The 19,022-nt window shown below is 44.3% G+C and overlaps 1 protein-coding gene across 3 annotated transcripts in view; it reads left to right on the forward strand.

Moving 5' to 3' along the window:
- Positions 1 to 19,022, forward strand: part of crppa (CDP-L-ribitol pyrophosphorylase A) — a 436,282-nt gene that overhangs the window by 189,148 nt on the left and 228,112 nt on the right. For all 3 annotated transcript variants that reach the window (XM_038797476.1, XM_038797477.1, XM_038797478.1), the window contains exon 9: positions 704 to 835. In XM_038797476.1, the coding sequence (XP_038653404.1) occupies positions 704 to 835 (132 nt within the window). The remainder of the gene's footprint in view (positions 1 to 703; positions 836 to 19,022) is intronic.

Below are 19,022 nucleotides of genomic sequence, written 5' to 3' on the forward strand. Positions count from 1 at the left end.
AGTTTGAAAGAAGTGTCTTCATTTTAAAAACTGTTTTCAGACTGCTTGATAACTTAAAAGAGATTTTAGGAATTCAAACCTACTGTTTGGAAAAGGGAACAGACTACCAGTAACCAGTCTTATACCAGTGAGAATGCCGTGCGATGGGCCACACCTTTGAAAAGGGGTTTCTGTTTTTACTTGGATTTTGTTATTGAATTGGAACAGTTAAGGAGGAATTCACTATAGGTTACACATAGATTAATGTCGCTGTGTAGGGTCCTTATGTTTGTAGTTGATAAAAATTCTTACTGTGTGTGTTTAAACAAATGTTGACTAAATTTGTAGAATAAAGCTTGTTTTTAGATTAAAAGCGCCTCTGATCTCTGTTGAATAATACCTGCAAGGCAGGCTCTTGCGCTCATCCTAGCCAAATTCAATAAATAAGTTATAGGTCAGGTGAACTCCATAACATACTTTGGAGTTTTCTAAACCCAGGCTCATAACAGTATTGACGGCGAACATGGACAATTTTGTTGTCATTATAATGGACAATTTCAGGCCATTAGTTTCTGTCTTGGAAATGATAAACATCTCTGACTTTAGCTACACTGATAATTCAGTATTGTTGGCCATTTATCTCATCTTGTGTCTTTACATTCAACCTAAGGACAAAGGCATTTTATTACATGCATATGAACAGATTGTTTTTTTTTTGCTGCAGGTGCACTTGAACAACTTGGAAACTGCATCTTCCTGCATTCGAATGGAAGATTTTACCAACATCAAAGAACTGGCAAAGGAAGCACATCAAAAAAATGTTTTGCTTTACAGGCTACTAATTAATTACACCCAGGTAAGGATTGTTTGGTTGTGTTTTACTTATTGTGTGAAAAAGTATACAGTGATCTATCTCAAATTAAGTGCAGTCAAAATGCATTTGTTTCTTTTCATGGATTGCAAAATTTAAATAAACCATTTTTCTCCGGTTTCCTCCCACAGTCCAAAGAAGGCAGATTAGGTGGATTGACCATGCTAAATTGCCCCTTAGTGTCTAGAGATGTGCAGGTTAGGCGCAGTTATGGGGTTGTGGGGATAGGGCGGGGGAGTGGGGCGAGATAGGATGATCTTTCAGAGGGACGGTGCAGACTCAATGGGCCGAACGGCCTCCTTCTACACTGTCGGGATTTTATGATTCTCTATGAGCATTGAGAACATTGTATCATGAGATTGTGCTGTCTTTGCATTGCATAGCTTAAAATTTTACTAATCCGTCATTACCTTTTGACCATATAAGTGATGACCCTGATATTGAATAAATGTCCGTTTTAAATCGTGTTTCAGTTTGTCATTCGGTAAGATACACAAGTTTGACATAATTATCACTTTGCCATTTTCATTTTTTGTGATTGTAAACCTGACATCACAATTTCATGACCCCAATCTGGAGCAAATGGAAGCAGGACTGGAAAAAACTGGCCACCGAGCAGAGCACTCTCAGCTATTTTGTTGAGGGTACGTTAGGTAACAGGCTCTGGAGCCTACCCACTCTCACTAAGGAGACAATCGTTCCAGGCCTAATGAGAGCCTATCTCTGCCAAGTCTGATAAGTTTGAGGTAGGCGGCCAGATTTTAGCAGCTGTCAGATTTTACACCAGCTGCATGCAGGCATAAAGCACGGACTGGAGGCAGGAAGTGTTTTAAAATTATTTTTGCCTCCTTTACAGTTCATTATGAAATGCTGTAGCAGAAGTGATATCTGTGTTTGTTAAGGTCAGCCATGCTTTGATGTAAAAAGTCAAATCGCCATAGTTCCAGTGACCATAGACTGCTTTTCCCTTTGAGCAGAAGAGTTCACTGGTGGTGATTTAACCTGAGGATCACCACACCTCAGGCGAGGAGTAAGGTTGAGAAGGTGGGGCTTTCAAGTACACAATAAACAAAGTGTTTGCCAGATTGCCACTTTTGCCATCTGGCAAACTATCAGGTGAAAGATCAACATTGTAAATATGGAAAAGTCTTCTGATGAGTTCAAAGATAATTCAGTTAATGGATATAACGGTAAAGTGCATCTCACACTAATTGCAGCGGTAGCCTAATGTGATCATTATGCAAACCTTATCATAAAAGTTTTATCATTTTACAAATGCTTGACTCTTTACACAGCTGGCTTAAAGGATCTGTTCATTTGCTTAGGTGGTTTTATGTGCTATTCAATGGCTTCCAGCTGGAAAATAAAACTTTCGAGTTATGTTCATAAGGTGGATAATGGATGGGTGGGGAGAGGCATTAAATTGACCAGTAGGTTTAAATTTCTAGAGATTGTGAGACCATCCCAATACACCTGATTCTATTGGAAGAACTGGTGAATGGAGGTGAGTCTTTTAACCTGTTGCTCTGGGATCATTCCATTCCTGTCTCAGTCCCCTTTGTGGGCTAATTAAGGCCAAATCCCATTTCCTGGCAGTCTAGCGATAGTGGCAGAATCGCAATGGCGAGATAAGTCCCACTTCCCTTTCTCACTTCCAAAATTAAAATTCAATCCTTTGTCTTATCATCATAAGATTACTGGGCAGTATTCTATATTTGATTAAAGTGGCCGTTGTTCCGAATCCAACACCTTTGGTGAATGCCGTGAGGCGCGGAGGCTGCCGGGAAGCCCCTGAGAGCACTTTCCCGGCATTCGCTGGCCACGTTGTGCTCTCACTCGAGCGCAACGCGACCAGAGAACCGTGCCCATTATATTTGGATATCGAACAGACCATGTTTAAATGGAGGATAATGTGCATTGCTGCAATATCTGGTTAGTTCCTGTACTTCATATTCCATTATTTTTCTACTCTGTACTTTCTTAGCTTTCGAGGACAAGTATATACATTCCTAATTAATTCTTTGATTTCTACACTCACTGGGCAGTTGGTGGCACAGTTCATTGATGCAATGTGAGGCTACATCACAAAATGTGCAATTCTTAAACTTTGGGTAGGTCTTGAGGAGACTGTACTAAAAGTTTGTTAGCATGGGAACATTTGAATATAGAATGGGAAGAGTGAATCACAGTTGATAAGAGTTGGTATTTTCATGTTGGAGTGAGTTCAGAAAAAATATACCAGTGTTTGCAAACTGATCAATTGTCAAAAAGAGGCGATATTTTGAATCCTGAAGCTGCTCAGCTATTCGGAGATATGAATGCTTGATTTATTTCTACTGGATTAGTGCTGATTTCATTATGCTTCCTTTAAGGTCTGGTTTGATTTGTTACATAGCTGATCACCTAAGAATGTTTCTTGTTTGGATTTGAATGTTCTTGTCTCTTCTTCCTGTTCAAAATCCGAGGCATCTGTCTTGAGTGAAGCCAACCTTAGCTTTACAAAAGTAAGATAAGTTTGTTGGTATTTTTCCTAACAGTAGGAAATCTTAATGAGTCAGCCACTCAAGCATGGCTCCTTTCCAAATACTTATTGACTGCCTGTAAGTCATTTATCTTTGTCAAACCATCTGTTTCACTAAATGAAGCAAATATAAAAAATTGACTGCTGTGGTTGAGGAGTCACTGTTCATTCAGGATAAGGGTCACTTACTGTGTAGCTATACAGTCACTGTTTATTCAGGGTAAGACTCACTGACTGTAACTACAGAGTCACTGTTCATTCAGGGTAAGGGTCACTCACATAATTACAGAATCACTGTTTATTTGGGGTGAGAGTCATTCACTGTATAGCTGCACATAAGTCACTTTTTAATTCAAGGTAAGTAAAACAGAAAGTAAAGTTGCCATAGTGCCAGATGACCATAGGCTGCTTTCCCCTTTGACGGGGAGAGCTGAGTGGTGGCGATTTAACCTGATGATCACCACACCTCACGCAAGGGGCAAGGTTGAGACGTCAGGGCCTTCATGAATAACCTCAGCTGGTACGGGAATTGAACCCGCGCTGTTGGTCTGGCTCTGCCTCACAAACCAGCTGTCCAGCCAACTGAGCTAAACCAGCCAAGAGTCACTCACTGTAATTACAGAGTGTTTATTCATGATGTGGAGATGCCGGCGTTGGACTGGGGTGAGCACAGTAAGAGGTCTTACAACACCAACAGGTTTGTTTCGAATCACTAGCTTTTGGAGCACTGTTCCTTCCTCAGGTGAATGAAGAGGTGGGTTCCAGAAACATTTATATAGACAAAGGCAAAGATGCAAGATGATACTTTGAATGCGAGTCTTTGCAGGTAATTAAGTCTTTACAGGTCTAGACGGAGCAAGTGGAAAGTGGGATAATCACAAGTTAAAGAGGTGTGAATTGTCTCAAGCCAGGACAGTTGGTAGGGATTTCACAAGCCCAGGCCAGATAGTGGGGGTGAATGTAATGCAACATGAATACAAGGTCCCGGTTGAAACCCATCGTACAAGGAACGCCCAGCTTCTGTCGCGATACGACAGAAACTCAGCACCCATGGACCAGTTGAACCAGGAACATTCCTCGTCACAATGGATGTCTCGGAACTCTACACCAGCATCCCCCATGATGACGGCATTGTGGCAACAGCCTCAGTACTCAACACCGACAACTGCCAATCCCCAGACGCAATTCTGCAACTCATCCGCTTCATTCTGCGTCACGCCATCACCTTCGACAACAAGCTCTTCATCCAGATACACAGAACAGCCATGGGGACTAAATTCACACTTCAATATGCCAACATCCCTTATGGACAAGCCCTCCGTATACACAGGATCGGCTCAGACGAGAAGGAGTGTAACAGACATCTACAGGCGCTGAAAGATTCTCTCGTATGAACGGAATATGGCGCTTGACTCATCGATCGACAGTTCCAACGCTCCGCAGCAAGAAAACGCACTGACCTCCTGCAAACAATAGGGGCTGGTTTAGCACACTAGGCTAAATTGCTGGCTTTTAAAGCAGACCAAGGCAGGCCAGCAGCACGGTTCAATTCCCGTACCAGCCTCCACAAACAGGCGCCGGAATGTGGCGACTAGGGGCTTTTCACAGTAACTTCATTGAAGCCTACTCGTGGCAATAAGCGATTTTCATTTCATTTTCATTTCAATTCTTCATGCATAAGTTTGAACAAGACCCCCTCACCGCACAGGACCTTCAGCCGACGTTATACACCAGATACATCGATGACATATTTTTCCTTTGGACCCAAGGCGAAGAATCACTGAAACGACTACACAATGACATCAATAAATTTAATCCCACATCAGAATCACCACGGACTTCTCTCCAAAATCAGTTGCATTCTTGGACACACTCATCTCCATCAAAGGACGGTCACCTTTTCACAGTAACTTCATTGAGGCCTACTTGTGACAATAAGCTACTATTATTATTACCTCGGCACTTCGCTTTACTGCAAGCCCATGGATAACCTCACGATGCTACGCTTCTCCAGCTTCCACCCTAAACACATTAAAGAAGCCATCCCCTATGGACAAGCCTTCTGTACATACAGGATCTGCTCAGACGAGGAGGAGCGTAACAGACATCTACAGACGCTGAAAGATGGCTCTCATACGAACTGAATATGGCGCTCGACTCATCGATCGACAGTTTCAATGCTCCGCAGCAAGAAAACGCACTGACCTCCTGCAAAGAATGCAACAAAATTACAAAATAAATACATTGCAGAAAGTAAGGAAAAAACGGCTCAACATACGTGAATATGGAGGCGAGAAAGAGAACATTATAACTGGCTAGATACAATAATTAGACATAGCTAAGGGCAGCACGGTGGCCTAGTGGTTAGCACAACCGCCTCACGGCGCTGAGGTCCCAGGTTCGATCCCGGCTCTGGGTCACTGTCCGTGTGGAGTTTTCACATTCTCCCCGTGTCTGCGTGGGTTTCGCCCCCACAACCCAAAAATGTGCAGAGTAGGTGGATTGGCCATGCTAAAATTGCCCCTTAATTAGAAAAAATAATTGGCTAATCTAAATTTAAAAAAAAAAAAATTAGACATAGCTAGATGCCTCTAAAAGCCCCACCAGAGACCGAGGAAGAAAGCGGATGAAGGCATGAAAAGATGGTAAAAGAATGCACACCTTTCCCCGAGCATCTGCTCACAATTACCACACGAGTTCAGGATTACTTTGCTGTGCCATGTTTGGGCGCGCACCAATATATATCTCCCACACCTCCCACACTACAGCCTCCTCTCCTCGGATACCAAACCCTTCTGCACCCATGCAGGAACCAATCACGGATTCTTTATACCCACCTTTACAAAAGAAGGAAAACAAAGAAAATGCATAAAAACTCCAGTTCTAAAACATGTATACCACACAAAGCAACTTAATTACAGTCCTAGACCCAAAACAGACATCATTCCATACATTTGTACATAGAGGACCGGCAGCAACATGTTCTGATTGTGATTAAGCCTTCAGGGCCTCCCAAGACAAACAGAGGAAAAAGAGCGAGAGCTACCAGGAGCAAACCACAGGATGACAAGTTCAGGATATGGTTCAATATTTCCCTACTGCACTAGCGCACGCCAATCACCCATTCTTGAGGAAGCGAACAAGCTCCTGATTCAATTAAGAAAGTGTCTCAACCACCCAAGGGGGTAACAGGATATTAACCATAATGGGTCTGGTTTAGCACAGTGGGCTAAACAGCTGGCTCTTAATGCAGAACAAGGCCAGCAGCACAAGTTCAATTCCCGTACCGGCCTCCCCGAACAGGTACCGGAATGTGGCGACTAGGGGCTTTTCACAGTAACTTCATTGAAGCCAACTTGTGACAATAACCGATTATTACTTTTCTTATTATTACACATGACTCAGCTCAACCCCAGGACCTTGCGCAGCAAAGAAGCAATACCCAGCCTCTCAGGCCATCCCTAATGGGCATTTTGAAGAAGGGACATCCCACGCTACAGGGAGCAACAGGATAATACAAGCTACAGCACCGTACCTGGACAAGCCCAGTACCACCTGAGACACAGGAATCAATGCCCGCAGGACCTCCAGTACACCCCAGCATCCACACCCCAGCTGGATGTGCAATTCTCCAACCGCTTCCAGTGCATTGCATCTCCCCCATTTATACTGGAAAAAAAGGATGATTATGGCAGCCTCAATCGGGAGATCCCATCCTAGAAGAGAAGAATCATCAAAACTTCCAACAATTGGGCACCCGGGAATTGGAGATCCAATTCCCTCCTCCTCGGTACAATCAGGGGAACCTTCCCTAAACCACCAAACCAAACCAGGATTAGTAACATCACACCAATCACCCAGATGGAGAAAGACCCCCCCTCAGGTAGATCCCCAAACTGATCTGAAGATATCCTCTATCACCCAGCACTGTCCACCATGGCAGGAAGGATACGAAGAACAATCTCTCTCTCTAGTGTGTGCCATCACTCATATCCTCCCAACTCAATAGCTTTGGGGGAAAAAAGACCCAAAGTAAACATTCCAGTCTCAAGGAAGAGTCAGAAGGAACTCTGTCCTCCCCAGGTTATATAATCTGCTGAGGCCATTGAAGGAGAAAGACACGGATCCTTAAATTCAAAATAATTAAAAAATACCTGAGATGGTTAGCTCTGACTGGAGGGTTACCTCCAATCTCAGTGAAGATTTAACTGACCCTAACATCCAAATCCACCACCACCAATCATCCATCACCTGATTCTCGTTCCACTCAGCTTAATTATAAAAGGGATAAGGGGTGTCAGAAAGGTACTCCCCTCCTAGAACCATAAAGATTATAACACATAATGACAAAAAGGAGTAAAATTGCACAGGCCACATTTCACATAATTAACTTATGATTTTTGCTGGAACAGGATAATTGACGACTCTCGCTCTCTCGTCCCAGCCGGGGGAGATGAATTGAGCAGCTCGGCCACTTCCAACTCCTCGCGATGTGTATCGAGGATAGAATATAAGGCCAGTGGTTAGGTCAGGTCCAACTGACCTTATGTTCGAAGCCGCCAAACTTGATGCACCCAGCCGCCAAATCAAGATTACTAAAGCATGGCAGCCAATCTTCAAACTCAATTGGGAACTTGCCTCCCACTTTTTGGCCAGGACTGGGCTAACAGACACACCTTGCCCGGCTCCTACCTCCTGAACTTTTCAGGATAAATGACTTGCCATACTTCCATGGGCAGGGGGAACTAGTGGGGGGTGACCAGAGGGTGACCTACATACATAGATACATAGAACATGCAGTGCAGAAGGAGGCCATTTGGCTTATTGAGCCTGCACCGACCCACTTAAGCCCTCACTTCCACCATATTCCCGTAACCCAATAACCTCTCCTAACCTTTTTGGACACTAAGGGCAATTTAGCATGCCCAATCCACCTAACCTGCACATCTATAGGGATAGATAGGGCTGGGGAATGGAACTGACTGGAGTGCTGTACCAAGAGCTGGCAAGGACGCGATGGACAGAATCACCTCTTTCTCTGCTATAAAGATCCTATGTTGTGGATTTTTGTGCAGGAAGTGGACTCGGGGGGAGAGCTCATTTGCAGATCCTGAACCAGGAGTTGGTCAGCATTGAGGCAATGATCAGATAGGGTGTACGTCTGCTGGCTGTTTAGTAGTGGCAGGGGCCAGTGCCAGAATAGAGGTGGGACACAGGGAAATGGGCCACTGTCTGGCCTGACTCAGCTGCCATTGCTGTGGCTACCATCTGTGAAAGATTTAAAAATAGGAAATAATCCAAATGTTTAAATTGACCTGTGCAGATGGGAGAGCTGGTATCCATTAGGGGCAATGTTAGCGTTATTAAAATTATTTTCCTGTGCAACAGATTTTCCTTCAAAACTTGCACTTTTTAAATCACTTAGAACATTTTCAAAGCTGCTGACTCTGTTCGTGACAGGCTGGAGTTGTTCAGCTTCACACAGCTCCCAATGGCTTCCCACCCCTGTGAAATTCTCAGGCCTTCAGAACACCAGCTCTTAATGAGCTCCTTCATACAAAAATGATGCAGGCGACTTCACTTTCTTGCCCTCCTCCCACCCTCAAGAAAGACAGCAGGGTGGGTAGGAACAGAGGGGATAGACCAACTCGCAGGGCGTCACTGCCGTTTGGTTTTAGTTGCTTGCTTTTGTGCTGACCTTTTTCGGCACACGAAAATCGAGGCCAATTGGCTCCTTGCTGCTGGCAGGGGTTGCACTCAGAGATGGTCAGCTTGGTTGTGAGTTTCTATTCATTAATTTTAATATACAAAAAAAGCAGGGATTGTACATGGCAAATTCTTATTTGACAGTACATTTGAGAGCAGCTTCTCAATGACTTGGAAGGTAACCTAGCACTTAGCATGAGTTTAACGGTGTCAGTTAATTTCTTGACAGATGAGTTCCTGCTGTTATCTATATCTTGATATGAGTTCATTCTCTTGGTTAAAGACCTCTTCTGCCTTTTCATTCAAGAAATGACGCTCGAGTGGGGAAAATCAATCAGCGTTCTAATTGTTTTATTTATTCAACTGGAGCTTTTGAAAAAGCAGATTCACACGTTACAGCATGTTTCCGAACAAATTGCTGAATTTCCGGTGTTTCCTTTATTTTCCAATTTGTCTGTAAGTTGATTATGAAAATTACATTTTGAAAAATATTTTTCAATGGAAATTGTTCCAAAATTGTTTGGGTAAAAAAAAAGGAGGAACAGTTGAAAATCAGACCCTCTAGTACTTGAATAAAAGGAGCATTGTTTTTCCTTGAAAAATGCTTTTGACTTGTGGTTTTGCTATATTGCCGAAGAGCTTCATAACCAGTGGGAAGCAGCAAAACAAACATGGAGTTCAGCTACTCAGTGCAGGATGTGATATGTCATCGTTAGCTGCTACTTTTCTGATATATGTGACAAGAGATTGGAAGGAAGTGGCTCGTGTGATGTCCCACATAGATGTGTGTGGGGCCTCAATTTATGAATGATTTAGATAGCACAATAGAGAGCTATATATTCACATTTACTGATGACACGAGGATTGTTGACATTGTAATTTTATGCTTCTATCTACACTACTTGCTAAGATCGTTTCGGTGATGGACAAAACTGTGGCAGATGGATTTCAACGCAGCTTAGTGTGAGGCCACCCATTGAATGAAGGGTAGATGTTGCAGTGATCTTTACATGGGTATGTACAGAAGGGGCTGATGGGAAATGGAAAGACCACTAGGGGACAGCACTGGCGGGTATAAAGGGGGAAGCAAGTAGCCCTCAAGGCTCTTTGGCTGATTAGACTGTGAGGAGAACAGAGGCAGAGATTTAGCTCAGGGCTGCTCGTGTGGTCAGGCCTAGTTGTAGTGTATAGAAAAGTTGTAACTTTCTACTAGTACAGTTCCTAAAGTAAGAGCTCACGCAGTTATTTAAGTTGTGTTACTCAGTAAACTTTATGTAAAATCTCTGGACGACTTCAAGACTTCTTCCGAAAGCCTTTGCTGTAACTGAATTGAGTAGCACATGTTACCTGCCATACAGGTAACAATACAGATGTGAATAGTTATTGAAACCTGAAAAACTAGGAACATTGGAGACCCAAGAGCTTTGGAAGTCCATGTACGATATTCGTCAAATGTCATAGTCAGGAGCAAAAACTAATCAGAAATGTTAATGGGTGTTAGCCTTTAGATCCAGAGGCTTAGAATACACGGAGATGGTGAGCCAAAATGTATGAGGGACTGCAGGCATCTCTCTCCATTAGAGAGAATTTGTTATGTAGCTTGATGGGCAGCATTCCTCAACAAGAATGGGGCGGGCAACGAGACAGGTTCCAACTCTACCTCAGCCAATTGAGCCAGCCGACCCCTATACGAATGCAAAGGAAAGGAGATTTTGCTATAACCAGGGGCGGAATTCCCGGGGCCGGCGTCAATCCCGCCCCCGCCGTGTCCCGAATTCACCGCCCCTCGAGATTCGGCGGGGGCGGGAATTGTGCTGCGTCGGTCGGCGGGCCCCCACGCGGTGATTCTCCGGCCTCCGATGGGCCGAAGTCCCGCCGCTGACAGGCCTTTCCCGCCGGCGTGGTTTAAACCACCTCTGGTACCAGCTGGATTGGCGGTGCGGGCGGGCTCCGGGGTCCTGGGGAGGGGGCGCGGGGCGATCTGACCCCAGGGGGTGCCCCCATGGTGGCCTGGCCCGCAATCGGGGCCCACCGATCGGCGGGCAGGCCTGTGCTGTGGGGGCACTCTTTTTCTTCCGCCCCACCATAGCCTTCACCCCCCTGTGCATGCGGCGGTATGACGCCAGCAGCCGCTGACGCACCGGCGCATGCACGGACTTACGCCAGCCGGCGAAGGCCTTTCGGCCCCGGCTGGCGGGGCGCCAAAGGCCGTTAGCGCCGGCCGGCGGAGCGGGAGCCACTCCGGCGCGTGCCTAGCCCCTAAAGGTGCGGAGAATTCTGCACCTTTGGGGAGGCCAGACACCGGAGTGGTTCACGCCAATCCGTCCCTGCCGGGTAGGGGAGAATCCTGGCCCTGAAGTTATTACCACCAAGAAATCTCCCCCTAAACCACAAAGGGTCGAGAAATTCTATGCGGTGCACAGGGACTCCCTTGTCTCTGACTCTTAGACAAATTTAGGTGGGTGCTATTCGGATCAAACTAATTTTTCATGTTAATCACTGGTATAACCCATGATTTCCGAGAAGGTTTCATTTACTTATCACTTAATAGCACTACACACGGGTCAGGCTTTTTAAGTAGAATTAGCAAACTTTACAATTGGAATTAATAGCAATTCTTTCAGGATATTAACTTAAATAAAGTTTATTTGCAAAATTAAAAGATTAAAACTATATATTTTTAAAAAAAGGATATAACAAATCTTTTTCTTTCAATATATTGGGCCAGTAGTAAGACCTTCAGGTCTTCTGAGTCAATCATGATTCTTTTCGTCTTGGGTCTTTCGATATATTTTCTGGGTTGTTTGGTTTTTCTTTCTTCTTTCTTCCTCCTGTTCTTTATTTCTTTATGACCTTGTTCTTTCCAGCCACTGGCACTTTATTCGCTTTACAAAGCCGTTCGCCCAGCCTCCGCATGCCGTTGGCTTTTTTCTTCTGCTCCGGTGATCGGCTGCCTTCCTCGCCGGTTGCCTTTGTTCAACTGACTGCTGTCAACAGCCCCAACAGTTCTTAACTGCCGTTATTTTTAAAATAACGGCTGCCACTAGTGCCAGCGCCTGCCTCCTAATGTGCTGCCAACTGCCGACTTTTTTAAAATAGCAACGGCTCCCGCGAGTCCCAGCACGCGAATAATAAAATTTTTTTTTCACAAACAACAAAAACCCCCACTGCGGTCGATTCTACACACACCCACAGATAAAAATAGTGGCCAACTATCTTTTCTTTCTCCCCTGCAGCATGGTCAAAGATTTGACATGATTTTTAATTGAATGGCAGGCAGATGAGCTTCAAGGCACTGACTGGTGACATCCCGTTCCTCTAAAGACACCTGCTCAAGTTGGTCATCCACTCCCTTCGCCCAACATTGGTTCCGCAAACAAAATTCCTAAGTCCTCCCAGGACAACACCCACGGCTCAAATGCCACATTTTTCCATTTTTTATTACAAACTACACAAAGCCCTGATTAGACCCTACTCAGAGTGCTTTGTACAGTTCTGGACACTTTCGGAAGGTTATATTGGTTTTCATACTGAATATTCACCAGAATGTTAACAGGGTTCCAGGTGTAAGATTAAGAAGCGATATTATAAAAACCAGGCTTTCTTGGAATATAAAAATGCTGATTTGATTCAGGCTTTTAGTATTTTGAATGGTATTTTGATATGGAGAAACCTTTTTGGCTGATGAGAGAGTCTGGGACAAAGGTGCATAATCTTAAAATACATTAGAGAAGCTAGGAAACACTTCTTCACACAAAACGTAGCAGAATGTGGAACTCCCTTCCACACAAAGCAGGGGCTGGATTCTCCGTTGCCCGACGCCAAAATCGGGAACGGCGATCGGGCAGAGAATAGCCCCCGACAGCGAAATTGCGGCAGGTGTCGGTTTGGCGCCGAATCATGACGGTCCGCCCCCTCCAAATCGGCGTCATTATGACGCGTGTAGTTGCAATCACGTTCGATCTAATTATTGGGCCCACCCGCGATGCCCTGCCTCCGATGTGCCGAGTTCCCGATGGCATGGTGCACGTGTGGTCTCAATAGTCGTGAACATGGCATGATGGCTGCGGAGGGAGAGAGTGGGCGTACGGACAGTGTCCAGTACCGCCATACTTTGCTGACAGTCATGTTGATGGCCAGGGAGCTTCTGCCAGGGCTGGGGGGGGGGGGGGGGGGGGGGGAGTAGTGGCTGGGAGGTGCGCTGTGAGGTCGGGGTGGATGGGGACACGGTCCCCACAATCGGCGGCATCTTTCCCCGTGTGATCGGCGTGTGTGTGGGGGGTGTAAATGTACGCATGGCTGCAGCTTGTCATCCCTGCGCGTGTCCAGCACGGACCCATCGATTCTCCTACTGATTTTCACGTGTTCCGTGTGTGTTCCGCTAGTGCTAGCCCCTTACCAGCGGAATTGGTGCAGGTGTGGCGCCGATTCTTCCGTCGTGGAACTCCACAGATCCTCCGTTGGCGTCAGCATTTAGACGCAGCAACAGAGAATCCAGCCTCAGATGTTTGTTTGGTTAATAATTTTGAATTATTTTTTATTTATTTATTCATGGGATATGGACGTCACTGGCTAGGCCAGCATTTATTGCCCATCCCTAATTGCCTTTGAGAAGATAATGGTGAGCTCCCTACTTGAACCACTGCAATCCATGCGGTGTAGCTACACTCAGTGCTGTTAGGAAGGGAGTTCCAGAACTTTGACACAGCAACAGTGAAGGAATGGTGATATACTTCCAAGCTAGGATGGTGTGTGACTTGGAGGGGAACTTTTTTTAAATTTAGAATACCCAATTATTTTTTCCCCCAATTAAGCGTCAGTTTTAGTGAGGCCAATTCACCTAACCTGCACATTTTTGGGTTGTGGTAGTGAAATGCGCGCAGGCACGGGAAGAATGTGTAAACTCCAGACGTACAGTGCCCCGGGGCCGGGATTGAACCTGGGTTCTCAGCGCCGTAGGCAGCAGTGCTGACCACTGCGCCACCGTGCCACCCTACTTGGAGGGGAACCTGCAGTTGATGGCGTTCCCACGCATCTGCTGCCTTTGTCTTTTTAGGTTATAGAGGTCACAGGTTTGGCAGCAGTTGTCGAAGGAGCCTTGGTGAGTTGCTGCAGTACATTTTGTAGCTGGTAGAAATTGCTGCCACTGTCTGTCAGTGGTGGTGGGAGTGAATGTTGAAGGTGGATCGGATGCACATCTGGCAGGCTGCGTGATTCTGGCTGGTGTTGAGCTTCTTGAGTGTTGTTGCAGCAAGTTGAAAGTATTCCGTTACACTCCTGAATTGTGCCCTGTAGATTGTGGACCACCTTTAAGGAGTGTCTGCAGAATTCCCAACTTCTGACCTGCTTCTGTAGCCACAGTATCTATATGGTGAGTGCAGTTCAATTTCTGTTCAATGGTACCCCCGCCCAGGATGTTGATCATGGGGAATTCGGTGATTGTAATGCCAGTGAATGTCAAGGGGAAATGGTTAGATTCTTTCTTGTGGGAGACAGTCATTATGGCATGAATGTTATTTCCACTTATCAGCCCAAGCCTGAATAGTTTTCTTGCAAATGTTCATGGACGGGCAGCACGGATGCACAGTGGTTAGCACTGCTGCTTACAACGCTGAGGATCCTGGTTTGATCCTGGCCCCATGTCACTGTCTGTGTGGAGTTTGCACATTCTCCCCGTGTCTGCGTGGGTTTCACCCCCCACAACTCAAAAATGTGCAGGTTAGGTGGATTGGCCACACTAAATTGCCCCTTAATTGGAAAAAAATAATTGGGTACTCTGAATTTACTTTTAAAAAAGCAAATAGACATGGACTACTTCAGTATCTCAGACATTACAAACGGTGCTGAACATTGTGCTATCATCAGAGAACATCCCCAACCCTGACCTTATGATGGAGAGACGATAATTGATGAAGCAGCTGGAGGTGGTTGGGCCGAGGACACTACCCTGATGAACTCCTGCAGTGATGCCCTGGGACTGAGATACTGACGTCCAACAACCACAACTATCTTCCGTTGGGATAGGTATGACTCCAATCAGTGGAGAGTTTTCCCCCTGTTTCCCATGACTTCAGTTTTGCTAGAGCTGCTTGATGTGAAATCAATCCGCGATCAATAGGTTTTTGCAAACTAAGGGTATTAAGGGTTATGGAGCTGGGAGGAAAGAGGTTGGTGAGGGAAGGCTATAATTTTGTGGGAGAGTGCCAGGTTGGTTGGTTTTAGAATGCAGACCAACCATGATCTTGTGGGGCTGGTTTAGCACAGTGGGCTAAATAGATGGCTTGTAATGCAGAACAAGGCAGCAGCGCGGATTCAATTCCCGTACCGGCCTCCCCGAAAAGGCGGCGGAATATGGCGACCTGGGGCATTTCACAGTATCTTCATTGAAGCCCACTTGTAACAATAAGTGATTATTATTATTCTTATTATTAAAAAGGAGAAATGGGCTAAATGTATTCTGAATTCTGACAAGTTTCTTTACAGTTTTCATTGTACTGAGCCTGGTACAGACACTTAAAGGCAATTTACCCTGAGCCACAGGAAGATGATGGTGGCACAGGGATTCTCCTAAACCCATGTGAGTCTACAGTGTGTCTTGATGTTCTCCCAACCAACCGTGTCAAAGAAATCCCTTTTTGAAAGGCACTTGAGGGACCTGACATTAGTTTGGGGGCTGCCCTCTCAGAACCACCCACCTGTAGTGATCTCTGTATGTAGTAATACATGATAAAGTAATGTTAAGCAAGTACAGGCAAATGGTCACTAGATGGCCACATAATCAAGACCTATAAAAAAGTTTCCCCACTCTATTTTCAGGGAGAGCGTGTTAGGAGTGTGGAGAGTACAGAAGGAAATAGCTAGAGCGAGGAAGTTAACAGATCTTAGTATATAGCATTATCTAATTTAATAGTTTAATCTATAGTTATTTGTTTGTTTACTAGTTCATTATTGAATAAAAGGAACTCACTAGTTTATTTAATATTACTCATTAAATTATTTGTCATCTCCTGGAAGACTACGTCTATATTTCAACAACTCGGCTAGACAAAAAGAGTAATATATATATTACAAAATAATAATATGACATACTACCAGGAGTGTAAGGATTATATAACATGGTACCAGGTCAGAAGAAGCTTTAAGAACGCTGGTAAGTAAATTCAAACAAAGATGATAAAGTTCCGATACCAACTATTTGATTGGTGAAGTCATTGCAGCGAAAGAATCATCGGTAACAAATTGATTTTGATGGACCAAGTGCAGGCTCACAGACATCTGAAGACAACCAGTAACTTTAATCTAAATTGGAAACTGTTTTGACAACAATTCCAGCTTTATCTTTTTTTAAATAAATTTAGTGTACCCAATTCATTTTTTCCAATTGAGGGGCAATTTAGCGTGGCCAATCCACCTAGCCTGCACATCTTTGGGTTGTGGGGGCGAAACCCACGCAAACACGGGGAGAATGTGCAAACTCCGCACCGTCAGTGACCCAGAGCAGGGATCGAACCTGGGACCTCGGCGGCGTGAGGCAACAGGGCTAACCCACTGTGCCACCGTGCTGCCCCATTCTAGCTTTAACTTGAAGCTAATGATTTAAACACTGCTTCTGAAGCTAGACAAATCGCTTAGCTTCTGTCCCCAGAAGGACAGCAAGCAATTGAAATCTACAACTCATTTATTTTTGCTGCAGACGAAGATAAAACTAAATTTGAACTGATAATCGCTAAATTCGATGATCACTGCAGAATGCAGACGAACAAAATATTAGAGGGATTTAGATTTCATAAGCGAATACAGAAGAATGGAGAATCTATTCCTACCTTCATAGCTGATTTTAAGCTACTCGCACACTCCTGCAATTTTTTAATGCTGCATGATTCTAAAATTCGTGACCAGATAGTATTTGAAATAAGAGATGAAAGCTTAAGGCAAGATCTCTTAAGGCAAAATGATTGAACACTAAAAATAGCAATGGAAAAGTGTTTATATCGCGAACATTGAAAGAATCAATATAATGAATACCTAGAGTATAAATTTGTGAAAATGGCACGAGGTAGAGGCAGTGTCGCACTCGATGAAGAAGCACATTTTGAATCGCATCCATCTTGAGCGAGAGCAGTATGCACAACATGTGAAAAGACGCAAACCGGTAAAATACCATTCTGCACTTGAGCGAGAAGCTGTGCATGCACGGTTGAAAAAAGAGTGCACTCTGGAGGAAGATTGGTTTGCGCATGCGCAATTGATGATTACGTATGACATAATTAGAGTCATGATGTCAGAAGACTCCAAACACGCCCACTTAAAGGGAAACTGCCCGAAAATTGTAAAAAACAGTTTTAAAGCTACAAAACTCAGAATTATGAACTCGAAAGGCAGAACAATGCCTGAACTTCAACAAACAATTGAAAATAACTTACACAGCACCATGGAAAAAGCAATTTGCAGCATAAAAAGTGAAAAGCACAATAACAAATCCAAAACTGAAGAAGATAATTTGTTTATTGAAGAATACTACTCAGGCATGGGCGAGTTATTTGATAATCATAGCATCAGCAACACGGTTGAAAAGCTCAATAATACTCTACTCATGGTAGGTGAATCCAATACCATGATGGAATTGCAGATCGTTGATACATTGGATGACAGAAACCTGTCAAATAGCCAAGAAGAAAATGTCACAGACAGTACTGACCGACTCATTGAGAGAGGGCTGATCGTCTCCACAGAGAGAACACTGTACGAGCCCACAGGGAGAGCGATGAAAGACTCCACAGAGAGAGCGATGGAAGCCTCCACAGAAAGCTCGTAGACAGACTCCAGGATGGAAGCAATGCACAACTCCAGAGTGACAACCATGCATGAAGAAGACTACGAAGGTCTATCCAAATTATTTGAGCAACTAGAAGAAGACTATGAAAGTCTACCCAGCTCATTTAATCAACAAAAAGAAGACTAATTAAGGTCTATCCACCCTATTTGCACAACAAGAAGACGATGAATGCCTAATCACTATGTGAAAATCGTGACAATGCAGTCACAATCAGCACACAAGATGTGTAACACCACAGTGAGACTGACAGATCTCAGCTCGACTGTACAAAAGAACATAGCTATCAAAGTAAGACTATAAGTGAGACCACATCCAGTGAGACCACATCAATTGAAACCTCATCTACTCTAAATAACCTGCAAGAAAATGAAATCCTGAAGACGTTGACTCCAGAAGAGGAACACCAAGGAATCAAAGAGGAATCAAATCAACCAGAAATGACTGATGCACCAAGATCAATGCAACATCAAATCATTCACACAAACCTCAAATCAAAAGGGGAAGCACGGTGGCGCAGTGGATTAGCCCTGTTGCCTCACGGCGCTGAGGTCCCAGGTTCGATCTCGGCTCTGGGTCACTGTCCGTGTGGAGTTTGCACATTCTCCCCGTGTTTGGGTGGGTTTCGCCCCCACAACCCAAAGATGTGCAGGGTAGGTGGATTGGCCATGTTAAATTGTCCCTTAATTGAAAAAAATGAATTGGATACTCTAAATCTATTTTAAACAAAAACCTCAAATCAAAAAGCTCAATGATCCATCAGATACCACAAAGGACACTGATAACAATAACTTTGGGAATGACTCAAATTATCCACAAGGAACAGTTATTGAGCACACGAACAATGACAGAAACCATGAAAAAACAACTTGCATAACATTGTACAACTCTGCGCATAAAGGACAATGTTACAGCACAGTCCAAAACAATGCCAGGAGTAGAAACATAACATGAACATTGTTCAGACACTTTTTCGATACGATGAAGCCCACGAAAACCAAATAGACTCAATCTATGAACTTTAAAATGATTCAAGTATTCACTGTACTATGCATAAAGCACTGCATTTGTTATGTACAATTTTCTTTTGTGTACACAATAATCTTTTTAAA

The sequence above is a fragment of the Scyliorhinus canicula genome, chromosome 5 (genome assembly GCF_902713615.1).
Source record: "Scyliorhinus canicula chromosome 5, sScyCan1.1, whole genome shotgun sequence".
Classification (NCBI taxonomy): Eukaryota; Metazoa; Chordata; class Chondrichthyes; order Carcharhiniformes; family Scyliorhinidae; genus Scyliorhinus; species Scyliorhinus canicula.